The 17,817-nt window shown below is 44.7% G+C and overlaps 1 protein-coding gene across 2 annotated transcripts; it reads right to left on the bottom strand.

Moving 5' to 3' along the window:
- Positions 1-9,617: 9,617 nt before the first annotated feature.
- On the bottom strand, positions 9,618-16,477 carry LOC109440018 (SLA class II histocompatibility antigen, DQ haplotype C beta chain-like). 2 transcript variants are annotated; one of them, XM_074332741.2, is made up of 6 exons: positions 16,271-16,477; positions 14,552-14,824; positions 11,276-11,557; positions 10,679-10,789; positions 10,187-10,207; positions 9,618-9,968 (listed from the first exon to the last, which is right to left on the bottom strand). In XM_074332741.2, the coding sequence occupies exons 1-6, from the start codon at positions 16,473-16,475 to the stop codon at positions 9,955-9,957; spliced, it is 906 nt and encodes a 301-aa protein (XP_074188842.2). In that variant the 5' UTR covers positions 16,476-16,477; the 3' UTR covers positions 9,618-9,954. The 2 variants fall into 2 exon arrangements, with proteins under 2 accessions (XP_074188842.2, XP_074188843.2); XM_074332742.2 differs by lacking the exon at positions 10,187-10,207.
- Positions 16,478-17,817: the final 1,340 nt, after the last annotated feature.

Genomic DNA, 17,817 nt, shown 5'->3' with positions numbered 1-17,817 from the left:
CTGAGGGAAAAAGGCTGAAAACTGTGGTTTAAGCCCTCACTGCCCAGCAGAGAACGGAGCCTTAGGCACTGAGACTAGCCGCCCCCTCCGCCCCCTCCCAGAGCTCGCCCCGCCCCCACCTGCCCGGTGCTAGAAGCGAAACAGTAGCAGTGTGTCGTGCGGGAGACCCGGCGGGGCGGCCTTGGGGGTCTCTGGTCCCGCTCCCCATACAAGAACGCAGGATATGGTGAGGCCAAAAAGGAACACCCACGGAGCCATAGGTAGGGGAGTCATAGCACTATATTCTCTCTGGCGGCACTATACTCTCACTGGAGGCTGGATCCACACTGTCCCCAAACCGCCATCCACACTTGCCAGCCCAGCCGCCATCTTCTTGTTAGCCCCCGTTCTTCCTCTCTCTCCTTCTCTCTGCTAGCATAGCCACAGCAGTTATATTGTGGCCAATGGCTCACTGGTTACAGCTGATGGCCAACTAGCCACAGCTGATGGCCATGCAATCACAGTTGGCCATTTACTACCTGAGCCAGCACCTGTCTATGTGAGGCCGAGAGCCTGGAAACTACTTTCTGGGGCTCTGCCCCCACACAGTGTCAGATCAAAACAACAGAAAATCTGCTGTTTTGAGAACTGTGGGCCGAAGACACAAATTCACAGCCCAACTAGTTCCGGCAAAGGGGAGGGAGCTGTGGAAGCAGGACCAGCTATGGTGGTGGTTGCCGCCATTGCTCTGGGCCACCTCTCACAGCTCACCCCGCCCCTGGCCCCACCTATCTGGGCGGATCCCTGCAGGAGTAAACAGAACTGCTGAAACATACGGGCTCTGAATCAGGAGCTGGAAGAGCTTTGGAACATCAAAAGCTCTCTGCATACCCACCGGGACACTGCGCCCTGTGACCTAGACGAACTATTAACAAAGGAGAAGCCCGTCTCCCAGGGAATCCCCCCATTGTGTGAGAAGCAGGAATAGTGCAGAGAAAACAGCACTACCGTGTGGGAGAAGAAAAATAAATTGCAGTTGGAGAAATAATAAGACATTCTACCAACAAGTACTGGAAAACAAAAGAAAGACCTCTTCCTATCAACCTGTTGCAGAAGTCACTCCTGTAGATGTCTAGGAAGACAAATAGTAAACCAGTAATCGCCATGAATAACCAAGGCAACAAGATAGCTCAGAAAGAAAGTGAAAAGTCTCCAGAGAAGGCACTTAAAGATACAGAAATGTGTGAGTTAAGTGACAGAGAATTCAAGATTGCAGTTCTGAAAAAACTCAACGAGATACAAGAAAACACAGATAGGCAGTTAAATGAACTCAGAAACTCAATCAAAGAACAGCATGAGCATTTTACGAAAGAGATTGAAATTTTAAAAAAGAACCAAAGAGAATTTCTGGAGATTAAGAACTCAATAGAAGAAATTAAGAATGAAATAACCAGCTTAGGTAGTAGAGTCGACCAGATGGAGGAAAGAATCAGTGACATCGAAGATAGAAACCTGGAAATGACACAGATAGAAGAAGAAAGAGACTTGAGACTTAAAAGAAATGAAAGAAATCTACAAGAACTTTCTGACTCTATCAGAAAGAGAAATATAAGAATAATGGGCATACCAGAAGGAGAAGAAAGAGAGAAGGGAACAGAGAATATATTCAAACAAATTGTTGATGAGAACTTCCCAAATTTGTGGACAGAACTGGACCCTCGAATCCAAGAAGCAAATAGAACACCTAGTTACCTCAATCCCAACAGGCCTTCTCCAAGGCACATTGTATTGAAGCTGTCTAAAATCAACGACAAAGAAAGAATCCTCAAGGCAGCCAGGGAAAAGAAGACGGTAACTTACAAAGGAAAGCCCATTAGATTATCATCAGATTTTTCAGCAGAAACTCTACAAGCCAGGAGGGAGTGGAACCAAATATTCAAATTATTGAAAGAGAGAAATCATGAGCCAAGAATCATATATCCAGCAAAGTTATCCTTTAAATATGAAGGAGGAATAAAGACCTTTCCAGACATACAGAAGCTGAGGGAATTTTCTAATACACGACCTGCACTACAAGAAATACTAAAGGAGGCTATTCGACCAAAACTCAAAAAGGGGGAGAGTAAAGGCCTGAACCGGAATATGGGAATGGAGAAAGTAAGCATGCTGAAAAAAATGGAATACTCTAAATATCAAACTTTCTTTTACATAAACTTAAGGGTAACCACTCAAAATAAATCCAGAATTGAAATATATACTGAAATAAAAGGAGAAACAGAGGGAAACATCATAGAATACCACCACACAAAAATAATAGACAACAACAAAAAGGCAAAGAAACAATGGAGACACAGCCTCACCAGAAAACTAAAGATAGAATGACAGGAAATCCTCACACATCAATAATCACCCTAAATGTAAATGGACTGAACTCACCAATAAAAAGGCACAGAGTGGCAGATTGGATCAAAAAACTAAACCCAACCATATGCTGTCTCCAAGAGACACATCTCAGCTACAAGGACAAGCATAGACTCAAAGTGAAAGGGTGGAAATTGACACTCCAAGCCAATGGTACCCAGAGAAAATCAGGTGTAGCCATAATGATATCAGATGAAACAGACTTCAAGGTGAAAAAGATAACAAGAGACAAAGATGGACATTTCATAATGGTGAAGGGGACTGTACAACAAGAAGACATAACAGTCATCAATATTTATGCCCCCAATCAGGGAGCACCGAAATACACCAAGCAACTACTAACAGAACTAAAGGGAGAAATTGACCAAAACACAATTATACTAGGGGACTTAAATACATCATTGACAGCTATGGATAGATCATCCAAACAGAAAATAAATAACGAAATAGTAGCCCTAAATGACACATTAGATGAAATGGACATAATTGACATTTATAGAGCACTTCATCCTAAAACATCAGACTATACATTCTTTTCTAGTGTACATGGAACATTCTCAAGGATAGACCATATATTGGGACATAAAATCAGTCTCAACAAATTTAAGAAGATTGAAATCATACCATGCATATTCTCTGATCACAGGCTTTGAAATTGGATATCAACTGCAAAAAGAAAGCGGAAAAAAACACAAATACATGGAGATTAAACAACATACTTTTAAAGAAGGACTGGGTCAAAGAAGAAATTAAAGGAGATATCAAAAGATACATAGAAACAAATGACAATGAAAATACATCCTACCAAAATTTTTGGGATGCAGCGAAAGCAGTTTTAAGAGGGAAATTTATCTCATTACAAGCCTATCTCAAGAAACAAGAAAACGCCCAAATAAATAACCTCATGTTACACCTTAAAGAACTAGCAAAAGAAGAACAAGCAAAACCCAAGGTCAGCAGAAGAAAGGAAATAACAAAAATTAGAGCAGAACTAAATGAAAGAGAGAGCAAAAAGACAATTAAAAATATTAATGTGACAAAGAGCTGGTTCTTTGAAAAGATTAACAAAATTGACAAACCCTTGGCTAGACTTACTAAGATAAAAAGAGAGAAGACACTGATTAACAAAATCAGAAACGTAAAAGGGGAAGTTATCACGGACACCACAGAAATACAAAGAATCATCCAAGAATACTATGAAGGACTATATGCCACCAAATTCAACAACCTAGAAGAAATGGACAAGTTCTTAGAAACATATAGCCTTCCAAGGCTGAACCATGAAGAACTGGAAAATCTAAACAGACAGATCACCAGTAACGAAATTGTATCAGTCATCCAAAATCTTCCCAAAAGCAAAAGTCCGGGACCAGATGGCTTCACTAGTGAATTCTACCAAACCTTCAAGGAGGATCTAATACCAATCCTGCACAAACTCTTCCAAAAAATTGAAGAAGAGACAGTACTCCCTAACTCATTTTATGAGGCCAACATTACCCTGATACCAAAACCTGGTAAGGACAGCACAAAAAAAGAAAACTACAGACCAATATCTCTGATGAATACTGATGCAAAAATCCTAAATAAAATTCTAGCAAATCGAATACAACAATGCATTAGAAAGATTATTCATCACGACCAAGTGGGGTTCATCCCCGGGGCACAAGGATGGTTCAACATACGCAAATCCATCAATGTGATACATCACATAAACAAAATAAAGGCCAAAAATCATATGATTATATCAATTGATGCAGAAAAAGCATTTGACAAGATACAACATCCATTTATGATTAAAACACTTAATAAAATGGGTATAGAAGGAAAATACCTTAACATAATAAAGGCCATATATGACAAGCGCTCTGCTAATCTCATAATTAATGGAGAAAAACTGAAGCCCTTTGCTCTACGTTCAGGAACACGACAGGGATGTCCCCTATCACCTCTGCTTTTCAACATAGTGTTGGAAGTCCTTGCCAGAGCAATCAGGCAAGAGAAATAAATAAAAGGCATCCAAATTGGGAATGAAGAAGTTAAATTATCACTCTTTGCAGATGACATGATGCTATATATAGAAAACCCTAAAGACTCCACCAAAAAGCTATTAGAAACAATCAACGAATACAGTAAAGTTGCTGGCTACAAAATCAACGCACAAAAGTCCATTGCCTTCCTATATACTAACAATGAAATCTCAGAAAAAGAAATACGAAAAACAATTCCTTTTGCAATTGCAGCAAAAAGAATAAAATACCTAGGAATAAACTTAACCAAGGATGTGAAAGACCTATATGCTGAAAACTATAAGACATTTTTGAAAGAAATTGAAGAAGACACAAAGAAATGGAAAGACATTCCGTGCTCATGGATTGGAAGAATCAACATAGTGAAAATGGCCATATTACCCAAAGCAATATACAGATTCAATGCAATCCCCATCAAAATCCCAATGGCATATTTTAAAGAAATAGAACAAAAAATCATCAGATTTGTTTGGAACCACAAAAGACCCCGAATAGCCAAAGCAATCTTAAGAAAAAAGAACAATAATGGAGGTATCACACTTCCTGACTTTGGCTTGTACTACAGGGCTACAATAATCAAAACAGCATGGTATTGGCAGAAAAACAGACAAACAGACCAATGGAATAGAATTGAGAACCCAGAAATAAAACCACATAAATATGGACAGATAATTTTTGACAAAGAAGCTAAAAACACACAATGGAGGAAAGACAGCCTCTTCAATAAATGGTGCTGGGAGAATTGGATAGCCACGTGCAAAAGAATGAAACTGGACTGCTATTTGTCACCATGTACCAAAGTTAATTCAAAATGGATCAAAGACTTAAGCATAAGACCTGACACAATAAACTGCATAGAAGAAAACATAGGTACTAAACTTATGGACCTTGGGTTCAAAGAGCATTTTATGAACTTGACTCCAAAGGCAATGGAAGTAAAAGCTGAAATAAACGAATGGGACTATATGAAACTTAAAAGCTTCTGCACAGCAAAAGAAACCATCGACAAAATAAAGAGGCCACCAACTGAATGGGAGAAGATTTTTGCAAACAGTGCCTCCGATAAGGGGCTAGTATCCAGAATATACAAGGAACTCATGCAACTCAACAACCAAAAAACAAACAACCCAATTGAAAAATGGGCAGAGGACTTGAAGAGACATTTCTCCAAAGAGGACATACAAATGGCAAATAGACATATGAAAAAATGCTCAACATCACTAATCATCAGAGAAATGCAAATCAAAACCACAATGAGATATCACCTCACCCCAGTCAGAATGGCTATCATCAACAAGACAAATAGTAACAAATGTTGGAGAGGCTGTGGAGAAAAAGGAACCCTCATACACTGTTGGTGGGATTGCAGACTGGTGCAGCCGTATGGAAGGCAGTGTGGCGGTTCCTCAAAGAATTACGAATAGAATTGCCATATGACCCAGCAATCCCTCTCCTGGGTATCTACCCAAAAAATCTGAAAACATTTAGAGATAAAGACACGTGTGCTCCAATGTTCATTGCAGCTTTGTTTACGGTGGCCAAGACATGGAAACAACCAAAATGTCCTTCGATAGATGAATGGATAAAGAAGTTGTGGTATATATACACAATGGAATACTATTCGGCAGTAAGAAAAGATGATATAGGAACATTTGTGACAACATGGATGGATCTTGAGAGAGTAATGCTGAGCGAAACAAGTCAGGCAGAAAAAGCAGAGAACCATGTGATTTCACTGATATGTGGTATATAAACCAAAAACAACAAAAGAAGACAAACAAATGAGAAACAGAAACTCATAGACACAGACAATAGTTTAGTGGTTGCCAGAGGGTAAGGGGGGCGGGGGGTGGGGGGCGGGAGATGAGGGTAAAGGGAATCAAATATATGGTGATGGAAGGAGAACTGACTCTGGGTGATGAACACACAATGGGATTTATAGATAATGTAATACAGAATTGTACACCTGAAATCTATGTAATTTTACTAACAATTGTCACCCCAATAAATTTAATTAAAAAAAATAAAAGAAAATAAAAAGGTACACATACCTCAGTTTCACAAGTGGGAGTGTAAATGAGGGGGGAAAGAAAGGGTTGTGATGCTAGTACCTTCATATGTCAAAAAAGGGGATAAGAGACATTGGCCATACTTAAGGGAAGGAGACACAGAAATAAATATATTTAAATCACAATAGAAAAAATAATTATGTACAATGACTCGTGAATTAAAGAGGATTTTAGAAGTCGGGCTGTTATGCAGTCACCAAAAAGGTCTTAGCATTACCCCCAGGGAGTTCTGAAGCTGCAAGAGTCTTACAAAGTTGTAGAGCTCAGGACCTTTACACCCCCACTAGGCAGTCACTGGACATAAGTTCCCCCGGGAAATAAGGTGAAATTGGGTGAGACAGCTCTTCTCACCCAAGGTAATTCCAGCAGGAACATTCTCAGCAACTAAGGGAATAAATCCTTCAGTCCCAAAGGGAGGAATTTAGGTGGATCAAGACAGCATCCCCTACAGAAGCACTATTCTGGTCACTGGGAATACATATATTTTTGGATGGAAGAAAAACAAATGTTTTTAAAAATTCATTGTCACTTAACTTTCATTGTCAGTGACTCGCCCTTTGGACTTATGAACTTTGCTCCTTCAGTTAAACATTCCATTATGGTCAGGAAGGGTAATGTCGCAGGAAGATCTTAACCTGCAGTGAAAATTCAATCTCAGTGATTAGCTCAATAAAGGGGACTCGATTCCATAGCCACTCAAGGGATTCAGGTTATGGAGTTTCCAACATCTTGTGCACCGTCACCTCAATGATGGCTTCCAGAGGAGGACAAAACAGAGCTCACATCCACAGTTAAGTTCCTTTGGCTGGTACGAGTCACATGATCCAACTGCAGAGGAGGCTGGGAAATGTGCAGCTACGGAACATTGGTGAGTGTCGCTGTCCCCAGAAAACAAACCAAGTGATATGATTGAAGGTAAGACCAAATGCTCATGACTAGTAGGTTATTGTCTCGTACACCTATACACCAAGGTATATGCCTACAAAGACTCAGGGGTTTTTGTTAGCAAACTTGTATATAAAAGACGTACCTATTATTTTAATTAAATAATCAATTAAAGATTCTATTACCCAGTGAAATCTGCAAAAAATAGCTGTTTCTATGAAACTGTCACTGGAAGGGAAGAAGACTCTGACCCTCTCATTAAGAAGCTTCCTGCATGGGGCCAGTGAGACACTGTTGAATTGTAAGAATGTCCCAGACTATACTCTGCCACTCACCCTTACAATAGGGCTTATGTTTCAACTAAAAAGTCAAGTTTCAATATCTCCCTAAACTCTTGAGACTGGTTCAGTATCCAGCTCTGCCTCTTGCCTTTGCAGGGACAAAAGCAAACAGCTACATATAGAGAGCAAGAGTTCCCTGTCACCCAGCACAAGTCCTTCCACTTCCCCAGGGGTGTCACTCCGTCTTTACTCCTATAGTGAGTGGCAGTGCCGACCCTGGGGAAGATGACAAACCAGCACGAACACTCTGAGTACTCAGTGTCGTGTTCCAGGCAGATTCAGACTCTGACCTTGGGGAGCAGAATCCCAAGTACCACTGTCTGTCCCCGCACCCCAGTGTCCCTGCCTGATGTCCTGCAGTGCAGCCTGGATTGCAGGAGATGAAGGAAGCCTGGTTCCCCATTCTGACCTCATCCAGGAGAGGGAAGGCCCTGTCATGGGCTCCTCAGGCCCAGGGTGTCAGTGATGGAGCAAGGGGAGGACACACCTGCCCCTCAGGAGCATGGCCCTCCATAACCTCAGAGATGCTGCCAGCCACCCGCCTTCAGGACCCAGGGACTGAGATGGAGTCCTTGTGTAAGGACCCACTGTGTGTAGTGACCTGGAAGAGAATGTCATCAGGAATCGACAGGTCATTATGTTCACAGACAAGGGCAGCTCTGTCCTCTGAGAATTCCAGCCCAGCAGCACCACCAGGTGAACGTGCAGGAGACAAGAGTGGGATGGGTGTGAACCAACACCCCCAGCAGGGAACCTAGCACCAGAGGGCGCTCTGCCATTTGTCGTGTGGGGTCCCCGAGAAACAAACTGCCTCTACACGACTCCACTGTAAGGGGCTCTGGAGGCTGGGGTGTCCACGTGGCAGGTGTAGACATCGCCACTCAGGCAACACAGCAGCTGGAAAATCCAGTCCCTGTTCCCAGTAAGTGTGAGGAGCACAATGCTGGCTGAGTATCCCATGGACAGGGTGGTGTTTTTGATAATTGACTGGTTCCCAGGTTGCGCCAATGAGAATCTTGGCTAGAATGGTTGAGATTCTAGTAGACACTCTAGAAACACATAACAGAGACAGACACAGAGAGACATATACACACAGAGAGAAACAGAGATGGGATTAAATGTGAGGTGATGAGAAAGAAATGCAGAAAATAGAGAGATGCAAAAAAGAAATACAGAGGGATAGAGGGATGCAGGTAAATAGTGGGAAAAGTGCAGATAGAGAAAAAGGAGAGACGGAGAAGCAGCGATGCAGTGAGAGACCCAGCAAGGGAGACAGAGGCAAAGGTGCAGAGAAACACACTGATAGAAACATACAGGACAAAGAGAGATGCAGAGAAAGAGAGAAAGGCGCACAGATGGGGGTAAAACAGAGAAGAGAGAGAGCTCATTGAATATACGGACTTAGTCACTTCTGAGATCAGCTCGACCCCAGGCTGACTTGTAACATGAACAAAATACATTTGTGTTGATTTCTATCAATTGAAACCAAAAACAGTACTTTTATTGCTGGTTACACTTTCTCAAAAATAAAAATTTACCTCAATCAACATGTCTTGCCAGGATATACTTGAAACATCAATGACCAGAGGCCACTGTATCGGTCTGCAAACAGTTCCACTATCCTTACTTACATTCCCAACAAGACTGGATGAGAGGCGGCATATCCTGAGGCCACTGCGCTCAACATCAATACTAAAGAACCAGCAAGGATGCTACGATTGATTTTCTGACTCCTCTTTCCACCCCTTACATGGCACCCCAAGATGCTTCTAGTCTCCTTTCAAGGAACAACCCCTCCTTCTGGTCCCAGGTTTGTTGGGTCACCTCAAAATATGTTCCTTTCATTCTGCGTTGCTTTCCTACCTCTGCTCATTTAAGGAGGTTAAGGAGACAGATAACTCATAATATGTTTAATTATGATAAAAGCTGTATAGACAGGTAAACGGTTTCAATGTGCTTCTCTTGAACAGTCTGTGGGGGGAGAAAAGAAACAGAAAAAAAGCCCTGGAGCCTGAGCAGACACTGCTGGTGAGGTTCGGGGTCAGTACAGGAAGCAGCATGGCAGTCAGATCCTAGGGGTGGGGTCACAGGAAGTGACCTGGTGACTCCATCAGTGCCATTGTAGGACTCTGATCTCAGAGGGACAGGCTGACAGGCAGCTGGAAATTCTGGGCTGGAGAGGCAGGCATTTCAGAAGAGAGAAGACCAAGGCCAGTCAAGTGTCCTCAGGACTCAGCGCAGGAGCCCTGCAGAAGAGAGAGTGATCGGCACGGGGCACCCTGAGGTACATCTTCTCCCTTCCCTACGGAAACTGGGCAAACTGCTCCCCCAGCTCTCGATCCGGTGGCAGGGAACAGGCCATGAACCAGGCCACTGTGGCCAGGGACACTCTCCTCACACCCTCCCCTCTTTACCAGTCACCCCCCACCACCACCACCACCAATGAATACAGCAGAAATAGTACCTGGCAGGGGCCCACGAAGACCTACAGAAGGAGTTACACAGAGAAAGGTCTCATTACACAAACAGCCAGGCCCTCACTCACCCCAAAGGGACATGAGATATACAACTTAACTGGAAATTTATTTCCTCACTGCCCATCAACCACAAGGCCTTAACTGCCCTAAGCTAACCCTCCCTTGCCCCCCCCCCCTCACCAAATGAATGGAACTATCAGTAGAAGGAAGAGAAGACAATGGTCTGACCCTCTGGAAAGGAGCCAGTGAGATAACAATGACTGGTAAGGAAGTCCTAGAATACACTCCACCTGTCACCTCTGTGGTAGGACGACCTTTCAACCCGTAAAAATCAAAGTCCAGTGCCTTCCCCCACCACCTGCCCAGCCTCCTTCCTTCCTCTAAGGGTCAGGAGATAAGAGTTACACCTACAAGCAGAAACATCCCTCAACAGAGTCTCAGTCACAGCTCACCATCCCCATGTCCCCAGAGCGCCTTACCCTTCTGTTTCCGGTGACGGATGATAAGGCCCAGCCCGAGGAAGAGCAGCCCCAGCACGAAGCCCCCGACACCGCTCAGCATCTTGCTCTGGGCAGATTCAGACTGTGCCCCTGGAGAGCAGAGCCCGAGTGTCAGCCTTTGTCCCCACGCCCGCAGTGTCCCTTTGGTACAGGAGGGGGAGGTGGCAGGGGAACCCAGTTCTCCATTCTGAGCACCCCTAGGGGAGGACCAGACCACAGATCCTTGGACACTGTTGTGTGGGTGAGAGAAGGAGGAGGCAGATCCCTGCTCCTCAGGACACATCCCTAACCTTAGACCCCAAGGCCCAGTCACCAGCTGTAACAGTCGATGCCTCAGAGCTACCAGGCTGGGTTCTGGGGCCGTGGTGTATGGCGTGACCTCCTAGCTCCTGGAAAGGCAATGAGGTCATGCTTCTTCTGATGTCCCTGCCGTGGCGCAAGAGGCACTCTAGTCTCCTGGAATTTCCAGCTCAGTAGTGACACCAGGGATAAGGGAAGGGATGAGATGGGCCAGGGGAAGCTTGTTTGCCCTCAGTCTTGTGGGGCCCACAGTGAAAGGGGAAAAGTGCCCCTTACGCCACTCCACTGTGATGGGGCTCGGCCGGCTGGCGTGCTCCACGTGGCAGGTGTAAACATCTCCTCGCTGCGGAGTCATTTCCAGCATCACCAGGATCTGGAACGTCCAGTCCCCGTTCCTGATAAGGGGGGTGGACACGACGCCGGCTGTCTCCTCCTGGTCGTTCCGGAACCACCGGACTTTGATGTGCCCTGGATAGAAATCTGTCACTGAGCAGACCAGCAGGTTGTGGTGATTTAGAGCTTCTGTCTTGGATGGAGAGACGGTCACTGTAGGTTCCACTGCAGGGGAGTAACAGACAGGAGAGGACGCAGTGAGAAGTGAGCCCACACAGCAAGCCTCCCCGTGGGGCGCAGTCCTCCTTGGAACCAGAGTGGGAAGATCCCCGGATTCCAACTCTTGGATTAGGATCCGAGCTGGGCTACTTTATCAGCTCGAATAAACACAGTTAACTTTTCAGTCTCAAGAGGTAATAGTAGTCCTTTTGTGGGAGTTATTCTGTTGATACTAATAGATAAAAATAAAATTTTAAAAATTTAATTCATAAAAATTTAAAAAATAAATGTAAACCTGGACTTCTTTCCCCCCACACCTAGGGAAGGTGACAATCCGGATGAGCTCTAGTGAGTCCCACTTGGGCAGTGACACTGTTCTGTTAGTTCCCAGTGCTCCTCACGGTAGAGAAAGTACGTCAGTTTGGAGTCTCCTGCTGGCGGTGAGACCATCAGCACAAGTCACGGCCCCACGAACAGTAACATGGACTGAGAATTAAGAATGTAGAGACATTTCTGTGTCCAACAAAGTAGGACAACTGTGACCATGATTCCTTCATTCAAAGCGATTCTTCTCACACAGGCTGTATTCTGTAACCCTCTGCGTGGATACTAAGGGAATTCGAGAGCAAGAGCCCTTCTTACATGTTGCCCATCAACAAAGCATCTCTCTCAGCTCTAACCCTAACCTTAGCTCAGATGCCATTCTGTGGTAAACTCCCCATAAAAGTTTATATTATTAAATACATAAACTTTCATCTCTACATCATATGTGCCACCCATATTTTATTCACTTGTTGATTCATTTATTCAACAAATATAAATTTAACAAGCCCTGGGAATGGAAAGATAAACAACAGACCATGGTGCCCGCCCTTACAGAACCTGCAATCTAGTAACAGAGAAAAAAAAAAGAATGTTATTTCAAAAGTTTGTAAGTTTTCAAGGAAAAGAAAGGGAACCTTGAAAACAAGTCACACTAATAAAACATGATGTTTGCCCATGTCTCGATTCCTTTATTTTCTCAAATTACTACTCGTTGTCAAATACGACACACCTCTCTGTAGCTATTTACACATCTTATCCTTTCTCTCTCCAGCCATTGTACTGCATCTCCCCTATTCCCATAGTGTGAAACTATGGCAAATACTTCATGTGTGTTTTATCTATTTGATAGTATGTTGTGTTCTCTTATTTTCTTTTTGCCCCCTAATTTTCTTTAAATATTCAAATGTGTTTAGCTGCCTACCCTGCTCCATCCCCTTACTTTTAAGAATTACTTCCTTGTTCTGAAATCAGACATTATTATCATGTATGTTCTCTGTAGAAAATATTCTGAGATTCTTGCAGAGGTTGGCCGGGGTTAGTGAGAATGTAATGTGCACATGGAAGCATGAGTGGGACTTGGAGGTCAGCAGGCAGTCTCAGCACCCAACTCACGAGCCATCGTCTAGAAGGAATTGTTTTCAGCTTATACTTTAATTCTTGTTCAGGTTCCACTTCCTGGAGACTGAGTGAAATCACAGTCAGCTGTATGGACTTATAAAATCTGTCATCTTAGACAGTGCGGGAGTAAAAACAGAGGGCACAAGTTCAAGAGAAAAATGTTAGAATAATTTTTATGAAAAAGTCCTGAAATAGCAAAAATGTAAGTACTTAGTGGAATTAGGTTATGGTTCAGAAGGCAAGAGAGTGTGAATGTAAGCTAGAAGTTATGTAATCATGCATAGATAACGCTGGGGTCAGACTAAGGATTAATCAGTGAATTCTCAATCCGCCGAAAGTATCATTTTGTCCCACAAACATTGAAAATAGGCAAGGACAGACACATTGCTGCTTCTGCTCATAACTGACTTTAATGAGGCTTTGCTTCCATTGTATAGATGAAGCATATACTTGTAACATAGAATCTAATGGCTGCTGTGTATTCTGGACCTGGTGAACAACTGTGGGCTAATTACTTAAAGTGTTTATTATGTACCAATATTAAAGTGGTGGTGCTAATTCCTAACACATAAGTAGCTGTGAAATTAAATAGCATAAAATAGGTGGTGACAGGCAGGGTCTAGGTCAAAAGAAACCTAAAACGTTTTTTATTCACTAATTTAATAGGATCAATTCATTACTCCAAAATTTCAGCTCTATTGGGACATTTGTTGAGCTTTTCTAAGAGATTTAAATTCTGTCTTACAACACCCTTCAAGTGTTTTTATTTTTAGCACTTTTTTCCTCAGACTTTGCATTCATAAATTCTAAATTATTAAGATCCAAGTCGAGTTTATTTTAATGCATTAAGGAAAACGGGTACAAAATAATAAGGTCAGTTTTTGAGGCTCTACTTCCCCTTCTGTTTTCTGTTGAGTCTTAGTGGATGGGCAGCTGAGTAGGTCTACTCATTCATTTCACAAAGGCTTAGTCTGTGTCAGTCACGTGTCAGGCACCAGGCACAACGACAATGACAGTCCGTCGCTTCAAAGAGGGCCAGGACTAGTGACAGCCATTGAAATAAACCGCATTGAGAGGAATAATAACTTGAAACCAAAACGTCAAAGTACAGTGTGCCAGGACCCTACCACATCACCGCGTGTGCGAGGTGCCCGCCGAGGCTGGGTCGCAGCCCTAACCTCCGAGCCGACCCCGTCCTTCAGCTTCGCAGGGACGAGAGCTGGAGCTGGACCTGGCTGGGTTCTCCCACCGGAGCCGCGGGCTGGGGGGGGGGATAGGGTGGGGGGGGGGCTCGCCGGGCGCGGGGCACCGCCTGGGGACGGTGAGGGACGAGCAGGCGGCACAGCGAAGGCCCGGGCGGTGGGTGCACAGTCAGCGGAAAGAGTAGGGGCCCCACCGGGCAGGTCCAGCTGCCTCTGCCCGCACTTCCGAGGGCGGCGGACGCCCCTCCCGCGGCTCCGCCCTCGGTCCCCGCCCTGCGCCGCGCACGCCCCGCCTCCCTGTCCCCTCCGTGGGCCCGGGACTCGGGTCGGAGGGGCATCCCCTCCCCGCGCTCACCTCGCCGCTTCAGGCTCGCGCTTGTCTCAAACCCCTCGTAGTTGTGTCTGCACACGGTGTCCACCTCCGCCCGGTACTGCTCCAGGAGGTCCTTCTGCCGGTTCCAGGACTCGGCTTGCCGCCGCCCCAGCTCGATCGCCGCCACGAACTTCCCCACGTCGCTGTCGAAGCGCACGATCTCCTCCCGGTTGTAGGTCCATCTGGTCACAAGCCGCACCCGCTGCGTCCCGTTGGTGAAGTAGCACCGGCCCTTAAACTGGTACACGATATCCTCTGCGGGGAATCAGCGCCGCTGCGTCAGGACTCAGCCCACAGCCCTCGGCCGCCGCTGGCCCCGCCGGCGCTCGGGGTCGTGGGCACGTGGGGCAGATAAGCCTGACCCCGGCGGCGACCTCCGGTTCCCGCCCAACCCGCTCCGACCCGGGACCCCCAGGCCGCTCTGCCCGGGCCTGCCCGCCGCTCCGAGGGCTTCCAGAAGGGCCTGCCTGGAGGGAGGGGACGGAGGACAGCTTGTCTCCAGGGACAGGCCCTGGGACCTGCCTGAGCCCGAGAACAGGCTGAAGGCGGCCGTCGGGTGATTGTACATCCATCCCTGTACTTAGAGGGATCAGGGCGTTCTCTCCTGAAATCCCATCTTCCATAGCACTCTTGGGAACCTCAGACACAAACAAGTATGCACGTAAGCATGAGAGTTAGGGAATGACGACAAAGGTCTGGAATTAGGCCTGTCCTCTTCCTGACAAGAAATTTCTCTTTGGACCCTGGGCAAAGTGCCTTCCTTCTGATGCCTGGGTTTACTCTGAGTTTTCAAGTGAACCAATTGCAGTGTGAGGTTCTCGCACTCCTGTGGTTAGAAGGGACCCAGCCTCCCCAGTCCTAGAAAGGAACATCTGATTCATAGAAAGAGCACAGGCTCCCAATTAGATCAATTAAATTGCAATTAAACTGTGCCAATTACCAGCTTCGACCGGTTATTTAGACTATCTATATGGTAACTGTGTAAAAAGGAAGTCATGATACCTGCACATAGGGGTGTTAGGAAGAGTGAGGACTAAAGATATCAATTCTATGTCTGAAATAAATGGTTTCTCAATACTATTATTTTCCTTCTTTACATTCTCGAAATACAGTCCATTGTTGACTCAAGCCTCTGAATCCCATTCAAGTTACTGTAAGATCGTAAATCAGTGAAACTTGAAGACTGCGTGTCTGTGGTCATTCAGTCACCTTCACACAAATACAAAGACTTTGCCTCACAGGCCTCCACTCAGAGTCAGGAATGTAGAGTCTGTTTCCTCAAATACTGAGATTACACAGACCACTGCTGCCCTGCATTTCCCCAACCCAGAAACCCACAGTATTTAGTCCAGACAAGGTCTTGGGGGACCCTGAAATGACAAATCCTGCTGTCTCTTCTTTGGACAAATTCGTACCTTCAAAAATAACACCAATGTCACTTTTTCCTGTCACTAGTAGTAGAGGGACACTTTGTCTCATCCTCCCCATTATAATATCCCCAGGCTTGAGCCTGTGATATCGGGGTTGTCCTCACCTAATAATTAAGGTGGAGATGAGAATGTATCTAGCTCTCTTTCCCAAAGGGAGGAAATGAGTGATATAACACTGTATTTTGAGATCACAGAATTCCCCAAACCCAAGGGTCCCTCAGAGCCTGTTCCCCAGAGTACTGGCTCTGGGCAACAGCTGCCCTGCACTTACGTGGAGAATCTCTGCCCTCAGTCACTGGGGCACTCAGCACCACCATCGTCACCATCACAGCTGCTGTCCAAAGGCCTCTGGGGATCCACAGAGCCATCGTCCCAGGCATAACTGAGAGCAAAGGAATAAGTAATGGTAGCCAACACAGCTCACACCTGGTGGCTCTGATGTACCCGCTTCTGAGAATAAAAACCTGTGACAGCATCCATGCATGGTAGGATTGGAGAGTCCCTAGGAAAGGAACCAATCAGCACCGGAGCTGAAGGATCTCATCTGTCTCTGGGCAGATGTTTTTGTAGAAGGTTCTCAATCCAATGCCTGGCAGTGAGTCTTCATCAAATTGCCCGGGATGAACATATAAAGTGAAGGTTCTTCTCTATAGAAAATCTGAAGGTTGAATGCCTTAGGGGCTTAAAGAACCAAAAGAAAAAGGACTCAAGAGTAGACACCTTTGTGATATTTATTTAATATCTATTGTTTCTATACTTGCGATTTTTAGTAGGAGAAATAAGTGGGCATCATATATTAGGGGAGAGAAAATTATTGTCACAGAGATGTTCACTTCCATTATCTTATCTTAGACACAGAGAGCCTTAAAAGTGGTGGGAAGAGCAGCACTCTGAAAAGGAAATGGTTTTGAGCTCAGTTCTACCACTAATGTGCCTTATTTGTTGAAATTACTGAACCTCTTTTTGCCTCAAGCTTCTCTTTGGAAAATGTGGGTCATGTTTCATGCACTTTACATCTTGATCTTCATATATACAAACTTAGCAGTAATATGACCAGTTGAATATTGCAAAATGTTCCTCTGCTGCCATGTGCAACTGGTGGGAATATCACTTTAACATGAGGAGCAAGAAAACAAACAAAACATTGACACCCAGCCCTGCTGGCCAGTGATTCTTCACTAAGCAAGAATCTGTTGCCTTTGTGCTCTTTGAATGAAAATATTTGAAAAGTTAAGTAGGCTTTTCTTGTATAAGCTCTTCAGCTGCTTAAATCTTCCCTGAACCATGAAACAGGTTCATGTGATATCAGCAAAGACACAAACATTCACCACATCAGACAGGGTGACCTTCAGTTTCGATGACAGAGAGCAAAAGATGTGGAGAAGCATTTCCTGGGGCCTGAATAGAGTTAATGAGGGAGCAGAGGTTTACAGTTACAGATTGTACTCTGTCAGTCCTAAACATCAAACCCCAGATGGCAGAAGTAACCATGTGCTTTTTAAAATAAATGTGTTATTTATCAGGTTCCTCTTGCGGGTGACAAGGGGCAGTACTATTGGTTATACAGCAATTAGAACAGCGCCTGGCAGATAGTAATAAATAAGGCACTCAGTATCACCCCCTTCTCTCTCTTCCCTGTATTTTAATTCTCCTAAAATAAAGGACAGGATCTAAAAGTAGAATATAAGGAGTTTATCAAGTAAACAGAAATAGGGAAAAGTAACAACGAGACGTTTCCATTAGTGGCACATGGAGGCAGTGAGTTATTCCGTATTTTCTGTTGGGTGCGTAGTTCCAGAGCACCTGACACTGGGAAAT

This window comes from Rhinolophus sinicus, chromosome 2 (genome assembly GCF_057876585.1).
Source record: "Rhinolophus sinicus isolate RSI-liver-muscle chromosome 2, RSI-T2T, whole genome shotgun sequence".
NCBI classification, from domain to species: Eukaryota; Metazoa; Chordata; class Mammalia; order Chiroptera; family Rhinolophidae; genus Rhinolophus; species Rhinolophus sinicus.
Note: the sequence above shows the minus strand (reverse complement) of the source record. Positions and strands in the feature narration are given on the sequence as shown.

What these genes read in the sequence shown, in the direction of transcription:
- LOC109440018 (XM_074332741.2), bottom strand. Translation starts at nt 16,475, where the DNA reads ATGCTGTCACAGGTTTTTATTCTCAGAAGCGGGTACATCAGAGCCACC. An exon ending in TGAGGGCAGAGATTCTCCAC is followed by an intron (nt 14,825 to 16,270) that starts GTAAGTGCAGGG and finishes GATTCCCCGCAG; the next exon opens with AGGATATCGTGTACCAGTTT. An exon ending in CGCGAGCCTGAAGCGGCGAG is followed by an intron (nt 11,558 to 14,551) that starts GTGAGCGCGGGG and finishes ACTCCCCTGCAG; the next exon opens with TGGAACCTACAGTGACCGTC.